The 19,950-nt window shown below is 46.1% G+C and overlaps 1 protein-coding gene across 5 annotated transcripts in view; it reads right to left on the minus strand.

Moving 5' to 3' along the window:
* HLCS (holocarboxylase synthetase) overlaps nucleotides 1-19,950 on the minus strand; it is a 214,270-nt gene that overhangs the window by 161,023 nt on the left and 33,297 nt on the right. For all 5 annotated transcript variants that reach the window (XM_070796775.1, XM_070796777.1, XM_019964095.2 and 2 more), the window contains exons 3-5: nucleotides 10,610-10,772; nucleotides 8,702-9,639; nucleotides 2,527-2,709 (exon numbers count right to left, since the gene is read on the minus strand). In XM_070796775.1, the coding sequence (XP_070652876.1) occupies nucleotides 2,527-2,709; nucleotides 8,702-9,639; nucleotides 10,610-10,772 (1,284 nt within the window). The remainder of the gene's footprint in view (nucleotides 1-2,526; nucleotides 2,710-8,701; nucleotides 9,640-10,609; nucleotides 10,773-19,950) is intronic.

Raw genomic sequence — 19,950 nt, forward strand, 5'->3', positions numbered from 1 at the left:
CAACGTGGCGGCTTTCCTGTTGTTCTGTCGCTCAGTCGTGTCCAACTCATTGCGACCCCCTGGACTGGAGCATCCCAGGCTTCCCTGTTCTTCACTGTCTCCCAGAGTTTGCCCAAATTCATGTCCGTTGAATCGGTGATGCCATCCATCTCACCCTCTGTCGCCCCCTTCCTATCCTGCCCTCAGTCTTTCCCAGCATTAAGATCTTTTCCAATGAGCTGGCTCTTCACATCAGGTGACCAAAGCATTGGAGCTTCAGTTTCAGCATCAGCATCATTCCTTCCAATGAATATTCAGAGTTGATTTCCTTTCGGATTGATTGGTTTGATCTTCTTGCAGTCCAAGGGACTTTGAAGAGTCTTCTCCAGCACCACAATTCAAAAGCATCAATTTTTTGGCGCTCAGCCTTCTTTATGGTCCAACTCTCACATTCATACATGACTACTAGAAAAACCACAGCTTTGATTATATGGACCTTTGTCAGCAGAGTGATGTCTCTGCTTTTTAATAAGCTTTCTAGGTTTGTCATAGCTTTCTATAGTTGTATCTATGAGTTGAAGCTCAGAGGACTGGCTTTATTTCAACACTTAAACTCACAAAATGGAGCTGATGCTTTGCCTTCTGTTAACTTAACATATAAAACAGAGATAAATGATGTGGAGCTTTGAGGTCTGAGATGAAAGTGCAAACAAAAGTCCTAACATTATCCTCAAGAGCACCCATTAAGAAGAGGGCTGACTGCCTAAAATCTGTGTAATGAAAATGCAATGAATGCTTCTTAAGTGAAAAAAAAAAAATTAACCATTGCTATAGTTTAAATTTTGGGGGGAATTCTCTGACTATCCAGCAGTTAAGACTCCAAACTTCCACTAAAGGAAGTGCAGGTTCGGTCTTTGGTCAGGAAACTAAGATCCTGCATGCCGCGCAGCACAGCCAAAAATAGAAGGAAAAAAAAGCAAGAAAATGCAATGAATGTTTCTTAGATGAAAAAAAAAAATTCATCCATTGCTATAGTTACAATTTTTTATTTTTTTATTAAAAACGTCACTTAGTCCTTTTATCCTCGGCACCAGGAACTTATTAGGCACATTATACACTCTTAACTCATTCAATCTCCCAACAACAACAATAATAACATAATAGTAACAATAATAATTGCGCTAAAGTTTAAATAATACAATTTACACAAAAGTTTCATAGGTATGATTTCACGTAGTCCTCAAATAATCCCACAAGGTATCCGAATCCTAAACGCTGTCAGATTTTCTACCTGTCTCCTCCAGCTGACATTCCCACCCAGAAAACTCACAGCTCTAGTCTCTGCCAAAAAGTAAGTTGGCCAAGGGACAGAGGACAACGCAAAAGAGAATTCCTCAGGGAATTTCCAACAGTTAGGACTCCGAGCTTCCACTGCCCACGGCCTGGGTTCAAATCCTTGGTCATGGAACTAAGATCCCACAGGCTGGACCCGGGGCTTAAACAAGACAACAAACAAACAAAAAAACACCCAAGAGAAAACGGAGAGCATTCTTCCTCCTTTGGAAATGTTGGTGCAGAGGGTAAAATTTGCTCTTTTCGAGGGAAAGCAGGTAAGTTTAGAGTAACCTGGACTATCAGCTATTTGCTGAAACTACACAGTTATGTCACTAAACTCACAAGTTTACCTACCGAGGAAGAGACAGACCCACAAAATAATATGCCGCAAGTAATAAGAGAGGAACAGCTTCACAAAGCCAAGGGATTGCTGAAAAGACGCACCCGAAGAACCTGGCGTAAACGGAGACAGAAGGCCAAGAAAAACTCTGAATGCGTTCCCAGCACCATGGCATTTTCCTTTTAGACCCAGAGCCCCCTTTGCCACAAGATGGCAGGCGTCAGCACAACAGAAACGAGTTGTGGTTTTCCCACCCAAAGATCCCCTGAGAAAGGCCCAAATGAAAACAAAGGCTTTTAATCCCAACTGAATACACTGTGCTTTCCAAATACACTCCTGACACAGAAAACAGTGAGCTTCCCCCGCTCAAGTGGAAAGGGCGATAACTTAAGAGACTTAACACCCTCTAAACTCCAGTGTTCTCCCTCTGCTTTATAGAAACCCAAAAAAAAAAAATCAGTTATACTTGGACAATTCTCATGTGATTTCCAAACCCAAAGTCAAAAGAGAAACAGAAAATGAAAACAGAAATCAAGGATGTCCTTGGTGGTCCGGTGGTTAAGAACCTGCCTGCCAGTGCAGGGGACACGGGTTCGATTCCTGGTCCGGGAAGATCCCACATGCTGTGGGGCAACCACTAGGCCCTTGAGCTGCAACAAGAGAAGCCCCTGCAATGAGAAGCCCACACGCTAAACCGAAGAGTAACCCCACTCGCTGCAACTAAAGACCTAGCAAAGCCAAAAATAAATGAATAAGCGTTAAAAAAAAAAAAAGAAATCAAAATTGAAACCCCCAGCCACACAACAACTAGGGGAAGGGTCACCATTCTGAAGAAGGGCATCTGAGGGGGTCCTTCCCCACCACACACTCACCTCGGTCGCCGTCAGCAGGTAAAGAGGCGTTAAGGCAGGAGCTTGCTTTGTGTCGCAGCTTAGGCCCAGCGTTGTCAGGATCTCCGTAAGGACTTCGTATCTTCTAAAGTTGCTTGATTTAAGCAGGTTAAAATCCTCTTGTGTTTGCACTACTGGAGAGCTGGGAGGTAGTTCCAAGTGCACCTGAGACGGAAAAGACAGCACTTCATAAATCAGAGGCGCTGAGGGACGTAAGGAAAAGCAGTGTCTTTACTAGTTTTTCTGAAAACGGGAACATGCGTTCTTCTCATTATCAACACTATATAAACCTGGAGCCTGGGCGTTTGGAAAAGAGCAACAAGCAGTGAAAAGATTCAAGGGAGCCCATTAAAATCACGGCTGTGGATGAATGGAGAGAGAAATAAACACGACCATCTGCCTTCCCTGGTGGCTCAGACAGTGAAGAATCTGCCTGCAGTGTGCGAGACCCAGGTTCAATTCCAGGGTTGGGAAGAGTCCCTGGAAAAGGAAATGGCAACCGCCTCCTGTATTCTTGCCTGGGAAATCCCATGGATGGAGGAGCCTGGCAGGCTAACAGTCCATGGGGTCGCAAAGAGTCGGACACGACTATGTGACTACCACTTCACTTCACTTCACCATGTGTAAAATAGAGAGCCGGTGGGAATTTGCTGTGTGACTCAGGGAGCCCAAACTGGGGCTCTGTGACAACCTAGCGGGGTGGGATGGGGTGGGAGGGGTAGGGAGGTTCAAGAGGGAGGGGACATATGTACACCCATGGCTGATTCAAGTTGCTGTATGGCAGAAACCAACACAATATTGTAAGGCAATTATCCTTCAATTAAAAATAAGTAAATTTTTTAAAAGAACTATGAAACTTTGCCTTAGAGATATTTAACCTAATAAATTCTTACTGATGGGAAAAAAAATTGTGGCTGTGAAGGCTAAAAAGATCTGCACTAAATGACCATGGATAGTAATTTTCCAGGTCCCAAATTTTATCACTAGTCAGTCACAGGACCTCGGACAAGTCCTTAACATGGTTATAGAACCAAGCATATAGGAAAATGGATCTGCTGAGAACCCAAATATAGTTGCTGCTGCAAGGAGGGCACAGTGAGCCATGCTTGAAGCTCCTGTTCTACCTACTGGTCCTACCACCTAACTGCCGGGGATGGCAGTGGCCTAATTCACCTCTTGAAGAGTGTTGGTGATGGGGTGGGAGGGAGAGGAGGGAACATGTGTTCAGTTCAGTTCAGTCGCTTAGTCATGTCTGACTCTTTGCAACCCCATGAACCGCAGCACGCCAGGCCTCCCTGTCCATCACCAACACCCAGAGTTTACCCAAACTCATGTCCACTAACTCAGTGATGCCATCCAACCATCTCATCCTCTATCATCCCCTTCTCTTCCTGCCCTCAATCTTTCCCAGCATCAGGGTCTTTTCAAATGAGTCAGCTCTTTGCATCAGGTGGCCAAAGTATCGGAGTTTCAGCTTCAACATCAGTCCTTCCAATGAACACCCAGGACTGATCTCCTTTAGGATGGACTGGTTGGATCTCCTTGCAGTCCAAGGGACTCTCAAAGACTTAGGGCTTCATGTATATATTTAGTTCAGGCTTTGTTGTAAAGTGAAAATTAGAGGAGTTCCACCCATCAGTAGTCTGTGTCTTGGTGTGAAGGAACATACTGGGACTTCTGGCTGCCTTGAACTAGAACTTTCATATCAGTGGTCTGTGTCCTGATATGAAGGAATGTACTAGAACGTCTAACTCTCTTGAAATCTGATTTTAACTGAGCATTAGCACCTCGACGACACCAGAATATTGAGGACCAGAAGAGCAACCTGAGCATGTTATTCTCATTTGCTTTTGCCAGGAACAGCTGTGAGTTTCTGTTGCCAGCAGAACTCCCAGCCTTATGTTATAAGAACATCATAAAAAGCCTAGTGGCAGCCTTCAGGCAACTTAAAATCTCTCAATCCCCACTCAAACCTTAACCAGAACAAAAATACTGCCCAAATACCCTGACCAAAACAATGCACTTGTGGAAAGTTGAAGCCAATCTAAAAAGGCTCGCAGAACTGTCCAGTTCCCACATTCCATCGGGTCAGCTGAGAGCGGCCCGCTTCACCCACGACTGAGCCTGATGCCCACTACCAGCGGTCCCCAACCTTTTTTGGCACTAGGGATCATCTTCATGGAAGACAAGTTTTCCACGGGGTGTTGGGGGAGGGGGGCAGGTCCGGGGTGATTCAAGCACACTGCATTTATTCTATTCTGCTTCCATCAGCTCCACCTCAGATCATCAGGCATTAGATCCTGGGGGCTAGGGACCCCCGCCTTAAACCACCCTGGAGGAGGGAGAAGGCAGAAGATGACATCCTTTAAGGCATCTGAATCCCACTGCATGTCCTCTATGTTGCTACCCAAGGGTGTGCCTCTCCTCTCCAGGGGACAAGGCTGGTGCCGGGACGGACGGTCAGCAAGGCGGTGGGTCACGTTTCATCCAGGTGACCATGTGACTGTCCGGAGATTACCTCTTGCAGGCGGCAGATATCAAATGAGCAAGCTCTGTCTTCACCTGGGGCTGTGGGTGGTGGGGGGTGGAGGGTGGTGGTGCGTGGTGCATGAGTGTTAATGGTACATGTGCCCCCTGCACAAAGCAAGTACTCTGGGGGGCTGTTACTGAAGTCACTGTCACAGGGGGGAGATGTGGAGAAGGAAGAGGAGAGCTCCCCCTAGGAGCGGGCCTTGGGATTGCAGGAGGTGAAGGAAAGCATGGACATTGTGAAGGGCTACTGTCAGTTTCTGGAGAAGGAAATGGCAACCCACTCCAGTGTTCTTGCCTGGAGAATCCCATGGACAGGGAAGCCTGGTAGGCTGCAGTCCGTGGGGTCACACAGAGTCGGACACGACTGAAGCGACTTGGCGGCGGCGGACTGTCAGTTTCAAGATGAGGTGTTTCTACAATGGAGACGGGTCTTCCCTGGTGGCTCAGAGAGTAAAGAATCTGCCCGCAATGTGGGATACCTGGGTTCGATCCCTGGGGTTGGGGAGATTCCCCTGGAAAAGGGAATCGCAGTTCACTCCGGTAGTCTTGCCTGGAGAATCCCCATGGACAGAGGAGCCTGGAGGGCTGCAGTCCATGGGGTCACAAAGAGTTACACATGACTCAGCGAGTAACACGCATACACAGTGGAGACAAGAAGAGAGGCCACGTCTGCCCCTGTACCTCACTCCACAAAAAAGGCCACCGGGGTGCGTGCTAGCCACACTCACCCTCATGGTCCTCTGCGGTTTGCGACCAATGTCTCGCCCTCCAGCTGTAATGATGTTACCACAGCAATGGGCCCATTTCGGTAACTTGGCTTTGTCTAAAATTAAGGCATTTAGACCAGACCCAAAGCTTTAGTCAAAGCTTTGGTTTTTAGTCATGTATGGATGTGAGAGTTGGACTGTGAAGAAAGCTGAGCACCAAAGAATTGATGCTTTCGAACTGTGGTGTTGGAGAAGACTCTTGAGAGTCCCTTGGACAGCAAGCTCAATAAGGACACAGAATACTTCAAATCCATTTCACAAGCTCTACTTGGACAACTTCATGCCAACGTCCTGGTTCAGTTGATAATCGAGTGTCGGCCTTAATCCACAGCCTTAAAATTTTTCCTGCATGTCTGGTCAGGAGAGCGGTACACCAAGATTGCCTTTTTCTGCATGACGATGAATGCCCAAGGCATTAACTAGTTCCCCGGCCGTGAGACCACCACCTACTGTGCAGCTGTGGTTTGCCCTTGAAGCCCTCCTCTTACTGGGTTACATCAATGCTCCATTTACTACAAAGATGAAGACTGTGAAATTGAACAGGCAAAGAGGAAACGAACCAGCCTGTGCTCATATTTATTGGTTGATCTCGGCAGTGCGGTAGTGACACAGGCCTGAGGAGCAAACAATACTTGGGCACACAGAGAGTGGAAGTCATTTAAAATCAAAAATGACATTCTAATCCTCTGAATCTCATTTTTGAAGCTGCATCATATTGCCTTTTTTTCCTAGGGCAGTGCATGCAGTATCAAATTTTATGACAGTGATGGGGTCAATTTAAATGGTGCAGCAGGCAGATTTGCTATGTAACTCGGAGCAATGGATCGCCACAGTGCCGAATCAATTTTCTAGTACAAGTCTATGCACCAGGGTGGTAAAATTCACTACTCGAAGCTGAAATACAGCTCTAGGAAGTCAGGTTTTTAAGTGGATTTTCTGAGAATGCGCAGTTACTATAGTTACCATATTTGCAGAGAAAAAAAAGAGGAGCATTTATTAGGCCTCCAGAAACAAATTCATGGGATTTGCAGCCCACATGAAATCAGCTTGGGTTGTACATGTTTATCTGGCCTGATGGTCAGATTTCTTCATTATAGGCATCTATAATCTTCATTATATACATTATATACATCTATATACAATTCAAGAAGTATTACCTTAAGAACAAGTGAGTGAACTTCAGAATAGTAAAGAAACAAGTATCTGTCCCCTTGAAGAATGTTTGATCAGAAAACCCAAGAGACTTAATTTGTAGGAGGGCTGGAGAGAGACACAGCATATGAAATGAAAAGAAGCCACACCAAAATAGAAGGCAACAATTCTCTAACTCAAAAAAAGATCCGTATAATAAAACAAAATCTGTTACCCTCATCCTGGGAACCATTCTGGGCAAAAGAGCCACATCTACTTAGTTTTCTCATTAGATCACAAATCCTTAAGGATAAGAGTTCACCTAAACTCTAACAAAAACTTTCGTCCAAAGGTATTAAAAGATCTGCAGTAAATGATCAGGAATTCTGAAGCAGTCTATCCTGCTACCTACCATTTGTTTAACAAACAAACAAAATGCTAAAAGGGGAACATGGGGGAAAAAGACAGCTCTGGCGCCAAAGGCACCCCCTAAGGACGGGAAGGGAAGTAGCATTTTCCTTTCATCTCTGTTTCCGTTTTCTTCTTACTTATGTATTCGTGTGTGTGTATGTGTTAAGTCCCTTCAGTCGTGTCCGACTCTCTGCAATCCCACAAACTGTAGCCCACCAGCCGCCTCTGTCCTTGGGATTTCCCAAGCAAGAATACTGAAATAGGTCGCCATTTCCTTCTCCAGGGGGATCTCCCCCACTCGGGGATCAAACCCGGGTGTCTTATGTCTCCTGCATTGGCAGGCGGGTTCTTTACTACTAGCACCACCACCTACGTAATAATTTGCCAGAAATCACTTCAAGATCACTTCACTTATTTGAACTTGTGCTCAGCACTTAGATTTTAAGAGTGACAAATCATAAAGGAACTAAGGATTTAAAGGTGTTTTCAACACAGTATCCCAGCAGTGGGTGAGTGTCCAGGCACATCCCTGACATCAACTACAACATTTTAACATGATAGACACTACTGTTGGGAATCACCACCCCAAGGTGCTCAATTCCCTACATTAAATAACAGTTTGAGTTTATTAACTAGAGTGTTTTGAGGCAAGAGAGTGAACTGACGGATTTTAGAAAGAGTATTACCAACCAGAGGAGAAGGGGGCAGCAGAGGATGAGATGGTTGGATGGCATCACTGACTCAACGGACATGACTGTGAGCAAACTCTGGGAGATGGTGAAGAACAGGGAAGCCTGGCGTGGCTGCAGTCCAGGAGGTCACAAAGAGTCGAACATGACTGAGTGACTGAACAATATAACCAGTATACAGTTTAAAACAAGTAAGAAGCTTTGGCTAACGCTTGGTTAACCAGCAGTCTTTAATTAGCCTTAGCTAGTAAAGAATCTGCCCACAACGTGGGAGACCTACAATCAATCCCTGGATTGGGACGATCCCCTGGAGAAGGGAAAGGCTACCCACTCCAGGATTCTGGCCTGGAGAATTCCATGGACCGTGTAGTCCATGGGGTCACAAAGAGTCACACACGGCTGAAGGACTTTCACTTCCATTCTCTCCTCCATCACAAGCCTTTCGGTGAAACAGGATACAGGACAGCCCACATCTCAACCTGCAACTCACCAGTGGCAAAAATTCCCCGGATAAGGACAGAAGTACCCTACCCACACGGCACACAGACCCTTTAGTTACCCCTTCAGGAACCTTCAGAAGCCATGTCCCATCAAGAGACCCAAAGACCCGGCTGCCAGCTTCCGTACCTGGCAAAGAACAGCTTCTCCTCCGTGAATCCCGAAAGGCACTTGCACCACAAGCCTGTCCCCATCCTCACTGTCCAGGTGGCCGTGGAGCTTGCTGGGGCCGAGCGGCTCCCCGGGCCCCTCCTCATAAACGCAGCCACTGCTCAGGATGCTGAGCCTCAGCAGGCTCCCGTCTGCCTTGCAGAAAACCAAGCTCTGGACCGTGTCCTGCAGCGGGGACTTGCTGGTCACCCGGAAGCCAGGCAGCGTGAAGGACGACGCCAGGGCCAGCACCTTCCCTCCCTGAGAAAGATAGGCCATGAACCTCCGGGACAGGTCCTCGGGGACGGGCTCCCCGGTGGCGATGACCAGCAGCAGACAGTTGTCTGGCCACGGGTCCCTGAGAGCGTTTTCTGGAGGCAGGTGGTACAGAGTGTAACAGTCCGTGTCCACACAGTCGGCCAGGGCAGATCGGACCTGCTGGAGCCTGTCCTGGCCATCCCGAGAGTCAGAGCCCACGTAAAGGAGGATGTTGGGGGCCTTGCCCATGACATTGACCCTCCTCTCATCCCTCTCAGGGCGGAGGTCATCGTCGAGGCCCTCCAAACCGCTGCTGTAGTCGTACGGGAGATCTGGAATGTTCTCTGCAGAGGCAAACCTGACGGATTCAATGGTGCTGTTCTCAAGCTCCAAACACTCATGGCAGCTGGACAGATGGAGGGGACAGTGCTCAATGGAGCCCACGCCTCTGTCACCGTCCATGGCTGGCTCATTGCCCCCAGGGGCCCCGCCTGGCCCCCTTGTGGATGCAGAACCAGGAGACTGGGGGTCCTCCATAGTGTCGGGCTCAGGAGGGTTCCTCTCAATACAAGATTCAGGGTCAGGCTGCAGGAGCTGGGCTGGCAGGTCTGAGGCCTGACCCTTAAGTTCCTTTAGGGCAGAGTCCTGCAAGTGGACAGCTAAAGGGAAGAGAAAAGACAGCCCATCAACCCTCTGCCTTGCCTCACATCTCAGTGCAAAACCTCGGGGCCTTGTCTGTACCGCAAGACCTCCATTCCACGCAGCTCACATCACCTTCTAACTCTGCGGCCTCCGTGGGATCCACATAACCGCTCCCCACCCCCCACCCCCCGGTTAGAAGGGTACCCCTGAGAGTCCCCAGTGAAACTGCAGAATTTCCACACCTTTCCCATACAGATCAGAAAACCTCAGACCCTCGTATTGATTGGTGAACAGTTGGAGTTTCAGAGAGGTGACTGTGTCCACTTGCTTACAGATTCAGTTGTGTGGGTGTCAATCTTTTATGCGATAGTGATTCTAAGAAACAAGGTGCAGGGCCTCCCCGGTGGCTCAGCAGGAAGGAATCCACCTGCCAACGCAGGAAACTTGGGTTCGATCCCTGGGTCGGGATGATCCCCTGGAGAAGGAAATGGTAACCCACCGCAGTTTTGTTGCCTGGAGAATCCCCATGGACAGAAGAGTCTTGGCGGGCTGCAGCCCATGAGGTTGCAGAGTCGGACATGACTTAGCGACCATACCACCAGTGTTGCCCTTACTGCTAAGTGCTGCTAAGTCACTTCAGTCATGTCCGACTCTGTGTGACGCCATAGACGGCAGCCCATCAGGCTCCCCCGTCCCTGGGATTCTCCAGGCAAGAACACTGGAATGGGTTGCCATTTCCTTCTCCAATGCATGAAAGTGAAAAGTTAAAGTCAAGTCGCTCAGTCGTGTCCGACCCTCAGCAACCCCATGGACTGCAGCCTACCAGGCTCCTCTGTCCATGGGATTTTCCAGGCAAGAGTACTGGAGTGGGGTGCCATTGCCTTCTCTGTGTTGCCCTTAAGTCATACCAAACAGGAGTGCTCAATCGTCCTTAAGCTTGTTAACGATGGCATCCTGCTATGATGAACATTTCCCCAAGTTACTTACACACGATCTTCTGGGGTATCAGTCCATTAGCCATCTGGAGTCTATCTTCCAGGAATGCCACCCCTAGCTTGCTGAAGTCATCCACACTTGCTTTGGCGATTAATTGATAAGGATCCCCAGGTCGGCAAGCTAACGGCAAACAGCAGTCAGACCACTTCACAATCTGAGATAGAGTGGGCGAAGGAAGGTGAAGAAAGGGTGAGATTTTTCTTCCTTAAAATAACCAGATACTTTACTTTTCCCTTCAGCTCCCACCACAGTCAAACCCAAAGGGTTACTGGATGTTACATTTTAACATCAAAGTTGTCCTGACTGGAACATTCTCATCTCTCCCTGACAACAGGGCTTACAAAGCACTAGACACAAATGCTCTCATTTCAAAGTATCACTGAGGGCTTCCCTGGTGGCTCACTGGTAGAGAATCCACCTGCCAATGAAGGACAAACGGGTTCAATCCCTGGTCCAAAAATACCCCACATGCCAAGGAGCAACTGAGCCCATGCGCCACAACTACTGAAGTCCGAGGGCCCTTGAGCCTCTGCTCTGCAACAAGAGAAGCCACTGCAATGAGAAGCCCACACGCTGCAGCTGAAGAGCAGCCCCCACTCGCCACAACCAGAGAAAAGCCCGCACAGCAACAAAGGCCCGATGCAGGCAAAACTAAGTAAACGAAATTTTCTAAAAAGTAATTCAAGTATTGGACTTCCCTGGTGGTTCAGTGGTTGAGACTCTGCGCTTCCAATGCGGGGTGGGCTTGATCCCTGGGTGGGCAACGAGGATTCCACATCCTTCAAGCACAGCCAATAATAGTAACAGTAATTGAAGTCATATACTGCTTTTCAAGGGACTGAAGGGGAAAGGGCCACTCCCCAGACACTGGGAAAATCCGCTCTTCAGTAATAGGAACACAGTAACTCCACAGTATCCATGATGTAAACAGATCATGTTCACATCATGATACATACATACAAATCATACTACAGAATTTCTTAAAGTCAGGTCCAAGACCCAAGGCAACAGAAGTCCCCTGGGAACACGTGAAAACTCATATTCCTGGGTACCACTCTCTGTCTGAGCGGGAAGTGAGAGCAGCTGTGACCGACTCTCCTGAGCGCCCGCCTGTCGCAATGCACACTTCCACCACAAGGGGGCCAGGGAAAAGGAGAGACAGGAAAGGGAGACAAAGCTCAGGCCTTAAAGCTTTCCAGCATTCATCAAAGAACTGGAAACTGGAACAGGCAGAAGGGGAGTTCCCTTGGGGCCGGGAGCCTGGCTAAGGAGTCCAAGGTCTGGGTCTGGTTAAACGCAGCTAATTGTCGCTGTCTGTCCTTAGGTTAAGTCTCAGAACCTCTGAAGTCTCTGCTTATTCGTTTATAAAACAGGAATAATGGGGGTACCCATCGTGTTACAGGTTCATTATGCTAATGAGATTAAAAGTTAATGCCATGCCCCCAGTCAAAAGCTTGGGACAGAAAATGTGTCTGTGTTAGTCGCTCAGTCATGTCCGACTCTTTGCGGCCCCATGGACTGTACCCACCAGGATCCTCTGTCCATGGGATTCTCCAGGCAAGAATACTAGAGTGGGATGCCATTTCCTCCTCCAGGGGATCTTCCCGACCCAGAGATCAAACCCAGGTTTCCTGCATTGCAGGCAGATTCTTTGCCATCTGAACCACCAGGGAACAGAAAAAGTGCTCAATAAATGGCAGCTGCTATTACTAGACATTATGAATTTGACTTTAAAAGCAATACTGAATATTTGATTTGTCGTGTGTGCATGCTTACTCATGTCTGACTCTTTGCCACCCTATGAACTGTACCCCACCAGGCTTCTCTGTCCATGCAATTCTCCAGGCAAGAACACTGGAGAGCGTTGCCATTTCCTCTTCCAGGGGATCTTCCTGATTCAGGGATCGAACCCGCATCTCCTGTGTTTCCTGCATTGGCAGGTGAATTCTATAACACTGACCCACCTGGGAAGACCCACTGAATACAATGGTCCTTCTCTAAGATACCATGAATAATTTCCCTACTTGCCAAAATCTTCTCAGGAACATACTGCCCCCTCTTCCTGAAAATGCTGTATAAATAAATTTAATGCTGTATAAATAAATAAATTAAAAAATCATCTTAAAAGCACTGGAGAATTGATGAGATAATGAACTTCTGAGCCAAATGCGAGGATAAATCCTGAACCTACAGAGATAAAAGGAATTCCCACAAGTCACTTCTGCCCTAAGTATACTTGCCCATCCAGGACACTTAGGGTTTAAAAGTCAGGGTCAAGCAGGCATCAAGATAGACATATAGATCAACGGAATAGAACTGAGAATATAGAAATAAATGTATCTATTTGAAGACAATTCATTTTGAACAAGGTTGCCAAACAACTCAAGGGGAAAGAATAATCTTTTCAACAAATGGTGCTGGTAGAACTGGACATCCACATGCAAAGAATGAAGATGGACCCCAATGCCAGACCATGTATCACCAGGTATAAAAATTAATTCAAAAGGAATCAAATCCTTAATAAGAGCTAAAACTACAAAATTCTTAAAAGAAAACATAGATGTAAATCATCATGATGTTGAATCAGGCACTGGTTCCTCAGGTAACACACCAAAAGTACCAGCAACAAAAGAAAAAATATATATAAACTGGACTTCATCAAAATGTGCTTCAAAGAACACTTTGTGAAAGGACATTGACAAAATGGGAGAAAACATTTGCAAATCATGTAACCAATCAGTAAGAGATCTGTATCCACAATATATAAAGAATTCCCACAACTCAACAATAAAAAGACAAACATCTAATTTTTTAAATGGGCAAATAATCTGAACAAACATTTCTCCAAAGAAAATACACAAGTGGCAGCAGCACTTGAAAAGATTCTCAAAATCATCTGTCATTCAGTTCAGTTCAGTCGCTCAGTCGAGTCCAACTCTTTGTGACCCATGAATCGCGGCACACCAGGCCTCCCTGTCCATCACCATCTCCCAGAGTTCACTCAGACTCACGTCCATTGAATCAGTGATGCCATCCAGCCATCTCATCCTCTGTCGTCCCCTTCTCCTCCTGCCCCCAATCCTTCCCAGCATCAGAGTCTTTTCCAATGAGTCAACTCTTCACATGAGGTGGCCAAAGTACTGGAGTTTCAGCTTTAGCATCATTCCTTCCAAAGAAAACCCAGGGCTGATCTCCTTTAGAACGGACTGGTTGGATCTCCTTGCAGTCCAAGGGACTCTCAAGAGTCTTCTCCAACACCACAGTTCAAAAGCATCAATTCTTCAGCGCTCAACCTTCTTCACAGTCCAACTCTCACATCCACACAAGACCACAGGAAAAACCATAGCCTTGACTAGATGAACCTTTGTTGGCAAAGTAATGTCTCTGCTTTTCAATATGCTATCTAGGTTGGTCATAACTTTTCTTCCAAGGAGTAAGTGTCTTCTAATTTCATGGCTGCAGTCACCATCTGCAGTGATTTTGGAGCCTAAAAAAATAAAGTCTGACACTGTTTCCACTGTTTCCCCATCTATTTCCCATGAAGTGATGGGACCGGATGCCATGATCTTCGTTTTCTGAATGTTGAGCTTTAAGCCAACTTTTTCACGCTCCTCTTTCACTTTCATCAAGAGGCTTTTTAGTTCCTCTTCACTTTCTGCCATAAGGGTGGTGTCATCTGCATCTCTGAGGTTATTGATATTTCTCCTGGCAATCTTGATTCCAGCTTGTGTTTCTTCCAGTCCAGCGTTTCTCATGATGTACTCTGCATAGAAGTTAAATAAGCAGGGTGACAATATACAGCCTTGATGTACTCCTTTTCCTATTTGGAACCAGTCTGTTGTTTCATGTCCAGTTCTAACTGTTGCTTCCTGACCTGCATACAGGTTTCTCAAGACGCAGGTCAGGTGGTCTGGTATCCCCATCTCTTGAAGAATTTTCCACAGTTGATTGTGATCCACACAGTCAAAGGCTTTGGCATAGTCAATAAAGCAGAAATAGATGTTTTCCTGGAACTTTCTTTCTTTTTCGATGATCCAGCGGATGTTGGCAATCTGACCTCTGGTTCCTCTGCCTTTTCTAAAACCAGCTTGAACATCTGAAAGTTCATGGTTCTATTGCTGAAGACTGACTTGGAGAATTTTGAGCATTACTTTCCTAGCATGTGAGATGAGTGCAATTGTGCAGTAGTTTGAGCATTCTTTGGCATTGCCTTTCTTTGGGATTGGAATGAAAACTGACCTTTTCCAGTCCTATGGCCACTGCTGAGTTTTCCAAATTTGCTGGCATATTGAGTGCAGCACTTTCACAGCATCATTTTTCAGGATTTGAAACAGCTCAACTGGAATCACCTCCACTAGCTTTGTTCATAGTGATGCTTTCTTAGGCCCACTTGACTTCACATTCCAGGATGTCTGGCTCTAGGTGAGTGATCACACCATCGTGATTATCTTGGTCATGCAGATCTTTTTTGTACAGTTCTTCTGTGTATTCCTGCCACCTCTTCTTAATATCTTCTGCTTCTGTTAGGTCCATACCATTTCTGTCCTTTATCGAGCCCATCTTTGCATGAAATGTTCCCTTGGTATCTCCAATTTTCTAGAAATCAGCGAACTAAAATGGACTGGAATGGGTGAATTTAACTCAGATGACCATTATATCTACTACTGAGGGCAGGAATCCCTTAGAAGAAATGGAGTAGCCATCATGGTCAACAAAAGAGTCCAAAATGCAGTACTTGGATGCAATCTAAAAAATGACAGAATGATTTCTGTTCGTTTCCAAGGCAAACCATTGAATATCACAGTAATCCAAGTCTATGCCCCAACCAGTAACACTAAAGAAGCTGAACGGTCCCATGAAGACCTACAAGACCTTTTAGAACTAACATCCAAAAAAGATGTCCTTTTCATTATAGGGGACTGGAATGCAAAAGTAGGAAGTCAAGAAACACCTGGAGTAACAGGCAAATCTGGCCTTGGAATACGGAATGAAGCAGGGCAAAGGCTAATAGAGTTTTGCCAAGAGAACACACTGGTCATAGCAAACACCCTCTTCCAACAACACAAGAGATGACTCTCCACATGGACATCACCAGATGGTCAACACCGAAATCAGATTGATTATATTCTTTGCAGCCAAAGATGGAGAAACTCTATACAGTCAGCAAAAACAAGACCGGGAGCTGACTGTGGCTCAGATCATGAGCTCCTTATTGCCAAATTCAGACTTAAATTGAAGAAAAGTAGGGAAAACCACTAGACCATTCAGGTATGACCTAAATCAAATCCCTTATGATTATACAGTGGAAGTGAGAAATAGATTTAAGGGCCTAGATCTGATAGATAGAGTGCCTGATGAACTATGGAATGAGGTTCGTGACATTGTACAGGAGACAGGGATCAAGACCATCCCCATGGAAAAGAAATGCAAAAAAGCAAAATGGCTGTCTGGGGAGGCCTTACAAATAGCTGTGAAAAGAAGAGAAGCGAAAAGCAAAGGAGAAAAGGAAAGATATAAGCATCTGAATGCAGAGTTCCAAAGAATAGCAAGGAGACATAAGAAAGCCTTCCTCAGTGATCAATGCAAAGAAATAGAGGAATATACTTAAGAGAACTAAAAACATATGTCTGCACACAAAACCTGTACACAAGTAGCAGCATTATTCATCACAGTCAAAGTGTGGAAACACCCCAAGTGTTCACCTATATTGTGCTAAGTCTAGGAAGCCAGTTATTAAAAGGTCACATATTGAATGATTCTGTTTATATAAAAAATCAAAATGGAAAGATCTATAGAGTTAAGAAGTAGATTAGTGGTTGCCAGCGACAGAATGCTGAGGAGTGACTGATGGGAATCAGAGAAGAATGCTGATGGGTATGTAGTTTCTTTTGGGGTATGAAAATGTTCCGGAATTAGTGATGACTGTACAGCTGCTAAATTGTAAATAAACACTTTAAAAGGATGATGTGAATTATATATCAATTTAAAAAAAAAAATTCTGGAGTCCTCTAATGTCTAACCCTACTCCACAAAATCTTTACTCCTTAAGATTTCACTTTTCTCCTTAAAAGAGAATTCAAATTAAATTTAACTTTGCTCCTTAGACAAACAGTCATTCTAAAAGCTGAGAAACATTGTCTTAGAGGTAAAAATAATAAACACAAATATTTATGATCAACAGGCTGAAACCCACTTCTCAGTCTAGAGTATCTGCAGAAAGAGAAACCTCAGAATTCTCTTTTAGCTCTACATGTAGGTTTCCCTCACAACTGCAGGAGTCACAGGCTCCATCCCTGGGTGGGGAAGATCCCCTGGAAACGGAAATGGCAATCCACTCCAGTTTTCTTCCCTGGGAAATCTCATGGACAGAGGAGCCTGGCAGGCTACAGTCTGTGGGGTTGCAAAGACTCAGACACAACTGAGCAACTGAGCTCACATACACTCGACTGACTGCCACCTCTGCACAGGTTCACCTGGAGGGTGGGTCTGACCCTTGCAGGCTTCAGTACAATTCTGCATTTCAAATACAATCCAGTCTACAATCCAGACAAAGATCTAGCTGATTTCCAGCTCGGAGAATGCAGGAAGGATGTCAGCTCTGGAGAATGAGAAGATAAACGACCACCTCGGTGACAGCTGACTTTTCTGATGAGGGTGAATGGGAAACAGGAAAAGGAGCAATGAATGCAACCCCCCTGCCGGAGACTAAAAGCATCTTTGTTCTCAGCATTATGTCGGGGAGAATGATGGGAGATGTTCAGCTACTGGAGACCCAGCCCAGGATTTAGTTGTTCAGATCTTGACGTAGCACCCTGCTACCGCGAGCACCAGCATGGAGCTGGAGCTCAAAGTAGGCACTAGGTGTAAAAGGAGCCAACAATCAAATCCTCACGCCTGGGAGGAGAGCCATAGGAGGTAAACAAAGCAAGGGGAAGGACAGGAAGTGGCCAGAGAACAATATACACACTCATCCCTGATCAAGTTTCTAAACCCAGCCAGCTGTTTCCTCACCTAAATGCGTTTCCTTTTTCTAGGAACCTGGTCCGTGAGCCACAGACCATGCAAACTCCTCCAGCAGCACCGTGGCCCCATCAAAGCAAAGCCACACAGTCACTAAATGCAAACAGTCTGCTTCCCTTTTGCACTTTGAGATGGAGACAAAGAGGCAGAGAAAGAAAGGGGAACGCAAGCCAAAGGCTCACTCCCAAAGATCAAAGCCAAGGAAGCCCCAGTCAGCCCAAAACAAAGGGATTTCCTCGCCCATGCAGAAAGCCCTTCCGAAACCCAAGCTCGCGACTTGAGGCTACAATGATCACAGCAAAGGCAGTGATGTGTCTTCTCCACTCAGTTCAGTTCAGTCGCTCAGTCGTGTCCAACACTTTGCGACCCCATGGACTGCAGCATGCCAGGCTTCCCCATCCATCACCAACTCATGTCCATTGAGTCAGTGATGCCATCCAACCATCTCATCCTCTGTTGTCCCCTTCTCCTCCCGCCTTAAGTCTTTCCCATCATCAGGGTCTTTCCCAGTGAGTCAGTTCTTCGCATCAGGTGGCCAAAGGATTGGAGTTTCAGCTTCAGCATCAGTCCTTCCAATGAATATTCAGGACTGATTTCCTTTAGGATGGACTGGTTGGATCTCCTTGCAGTCCAAGGGACTCTCAAGAGTCTTCTCCAACACCACAGTTGAAAAGCATCAGTTCTTCGGCGTTCAGCTTTATAGTCCAACTCTCACATCCATACGTGACCACTGGAAAAACCATAGCTTTGACTAGACGGACCTTTGGTGGCAAAGTAATGTCTCTGCTCCACTCACCTCAATACAAATGTGCACACGGAAGGGGATCCTGGGGCCAAGGGCGCTGGGTTAAACCCACTTCAGTGAACTACCCCTCCCAAGGCTGCCTGCAGCGGGTGCTGAGCTGAAGCTCTGCAGCTAATGGGAGGATGGGAATCTTAACAACTAGCCAGGTGATGGTTAATCTTATGTGCCAACAGTATCCGGATACCACAGTATCTGGATATTTGGCCAAACATCATTTCAGTGGTGACTGTGAAGATATTTTTCAGATGTGGTCAACATTTTAAATGATTTCACTTCGAGTAAAGTAGATCATCCTCCTGTAACACAGGTGAGCCTTGTTACAGTTACAGCTGAAGGCCCTACAAGAAAAAGACTGTGGTTCCCAGAGGAAGAGGGAATTCTGCTTCTAGACTGGCTTCAGACTCAAGCTGCAACATCTATTCTGCAGGAGTTTCCAGCCTCTGGCCTGCCCTGCAGATTTGGGACTCCCCAGACTCCACAACTGGGCTTCCCCAATGGCTCAGTGGTAAAGAATTCACCTGTAATGCAGGAGACGTGGGTTTGATCTCTGGGTGGGGAAGATCCCCTGGGGAAGGAAATGGCAACCTACTCCAGTATTGTTGCCTGGAAAAAATCCAAAGGACAGAGGAGCCTGGCTACAGTCCATGGGGTCAATGCATAAGCATAGCCTCCACAATCACATAAGCCAGTTCCTTAAAATAAACCTTTCTTTCTGTCTTTCTCTCCCTTCCCCCACTACTTCTCTGTCTCCCTCCCTCCCTATATATGTGTGTGTGTGTGTGTGTGTGTGTGTGTGTGTGTATATAATCTGCACACACACACACACACACCCCCTATTCTGTTTCACAAGAGAACCCAGATAAACACAAGTTATCATTAGTGAGCCTGGGTAAGATCAATGTCACTGCTTCAACACTGCTAATTTTTTGGCTCTCATTTCTCTTCTCCCAATTCAGTGTAATTACATGTTAGGTTTTTTAAACATCTAGTAATGAACAGATTGAAAGAGAGCTAGACACACAAAGATGTGAAGATCTGAAACCAGGACAGTCAGGGGAAGAGGTTATTTCCTACTTTCAGCTACTCTCCGTGCCTTTTGGGTTTGGGAACAAAGGATATAGCAGGACTACAGAATTTGTTTTCACTATTTAGCAAGGTACTATGACGTGTGGCACTTTTAAAAGAAGTGGATTGGAAAACCAAGTTAACAGTATAAGGGATATGATAAGTCCACCCACAACAAGCAACAGTTGAAATGATAAAGTGACCCTGATGAGACCTAAGATGGATCTGCAAAACCATAACTGACCAGAAAACTCAGTGAAAAGGGTGGTCTCGGTGTTCTAATTTGCTGAATAACTGAGAGCTAATCAGAAAATAACAGAAATACCTTGTTGCTATAACTTTTTTTTTTTTTGGCCACACCGCACAGCATGCAGGATCTCAGTCCCCTCATCAGGGGTCAAACCTACACCCCCTACAGTGGAAGGTTAGACCGCCAGGGAGG

This window comes from Bos indicus, chromosome 1, assembly GCF_029378745.1.
Source record: "Bos indicus isolate NIAB-ARS_2022 breed Sahiwal x Tharparkar chromosome 1, NIAB-ARS_B.indTharparkar_mat_pri_1.0, whole genome shotgun sequence".
In the NCBI taxonomy this organism is placed as follows: Eukaryota; Metazoa; Chordata; class Mammalia; order Artiodactyla; family Bovidae; genus Bos; species Bos indicus.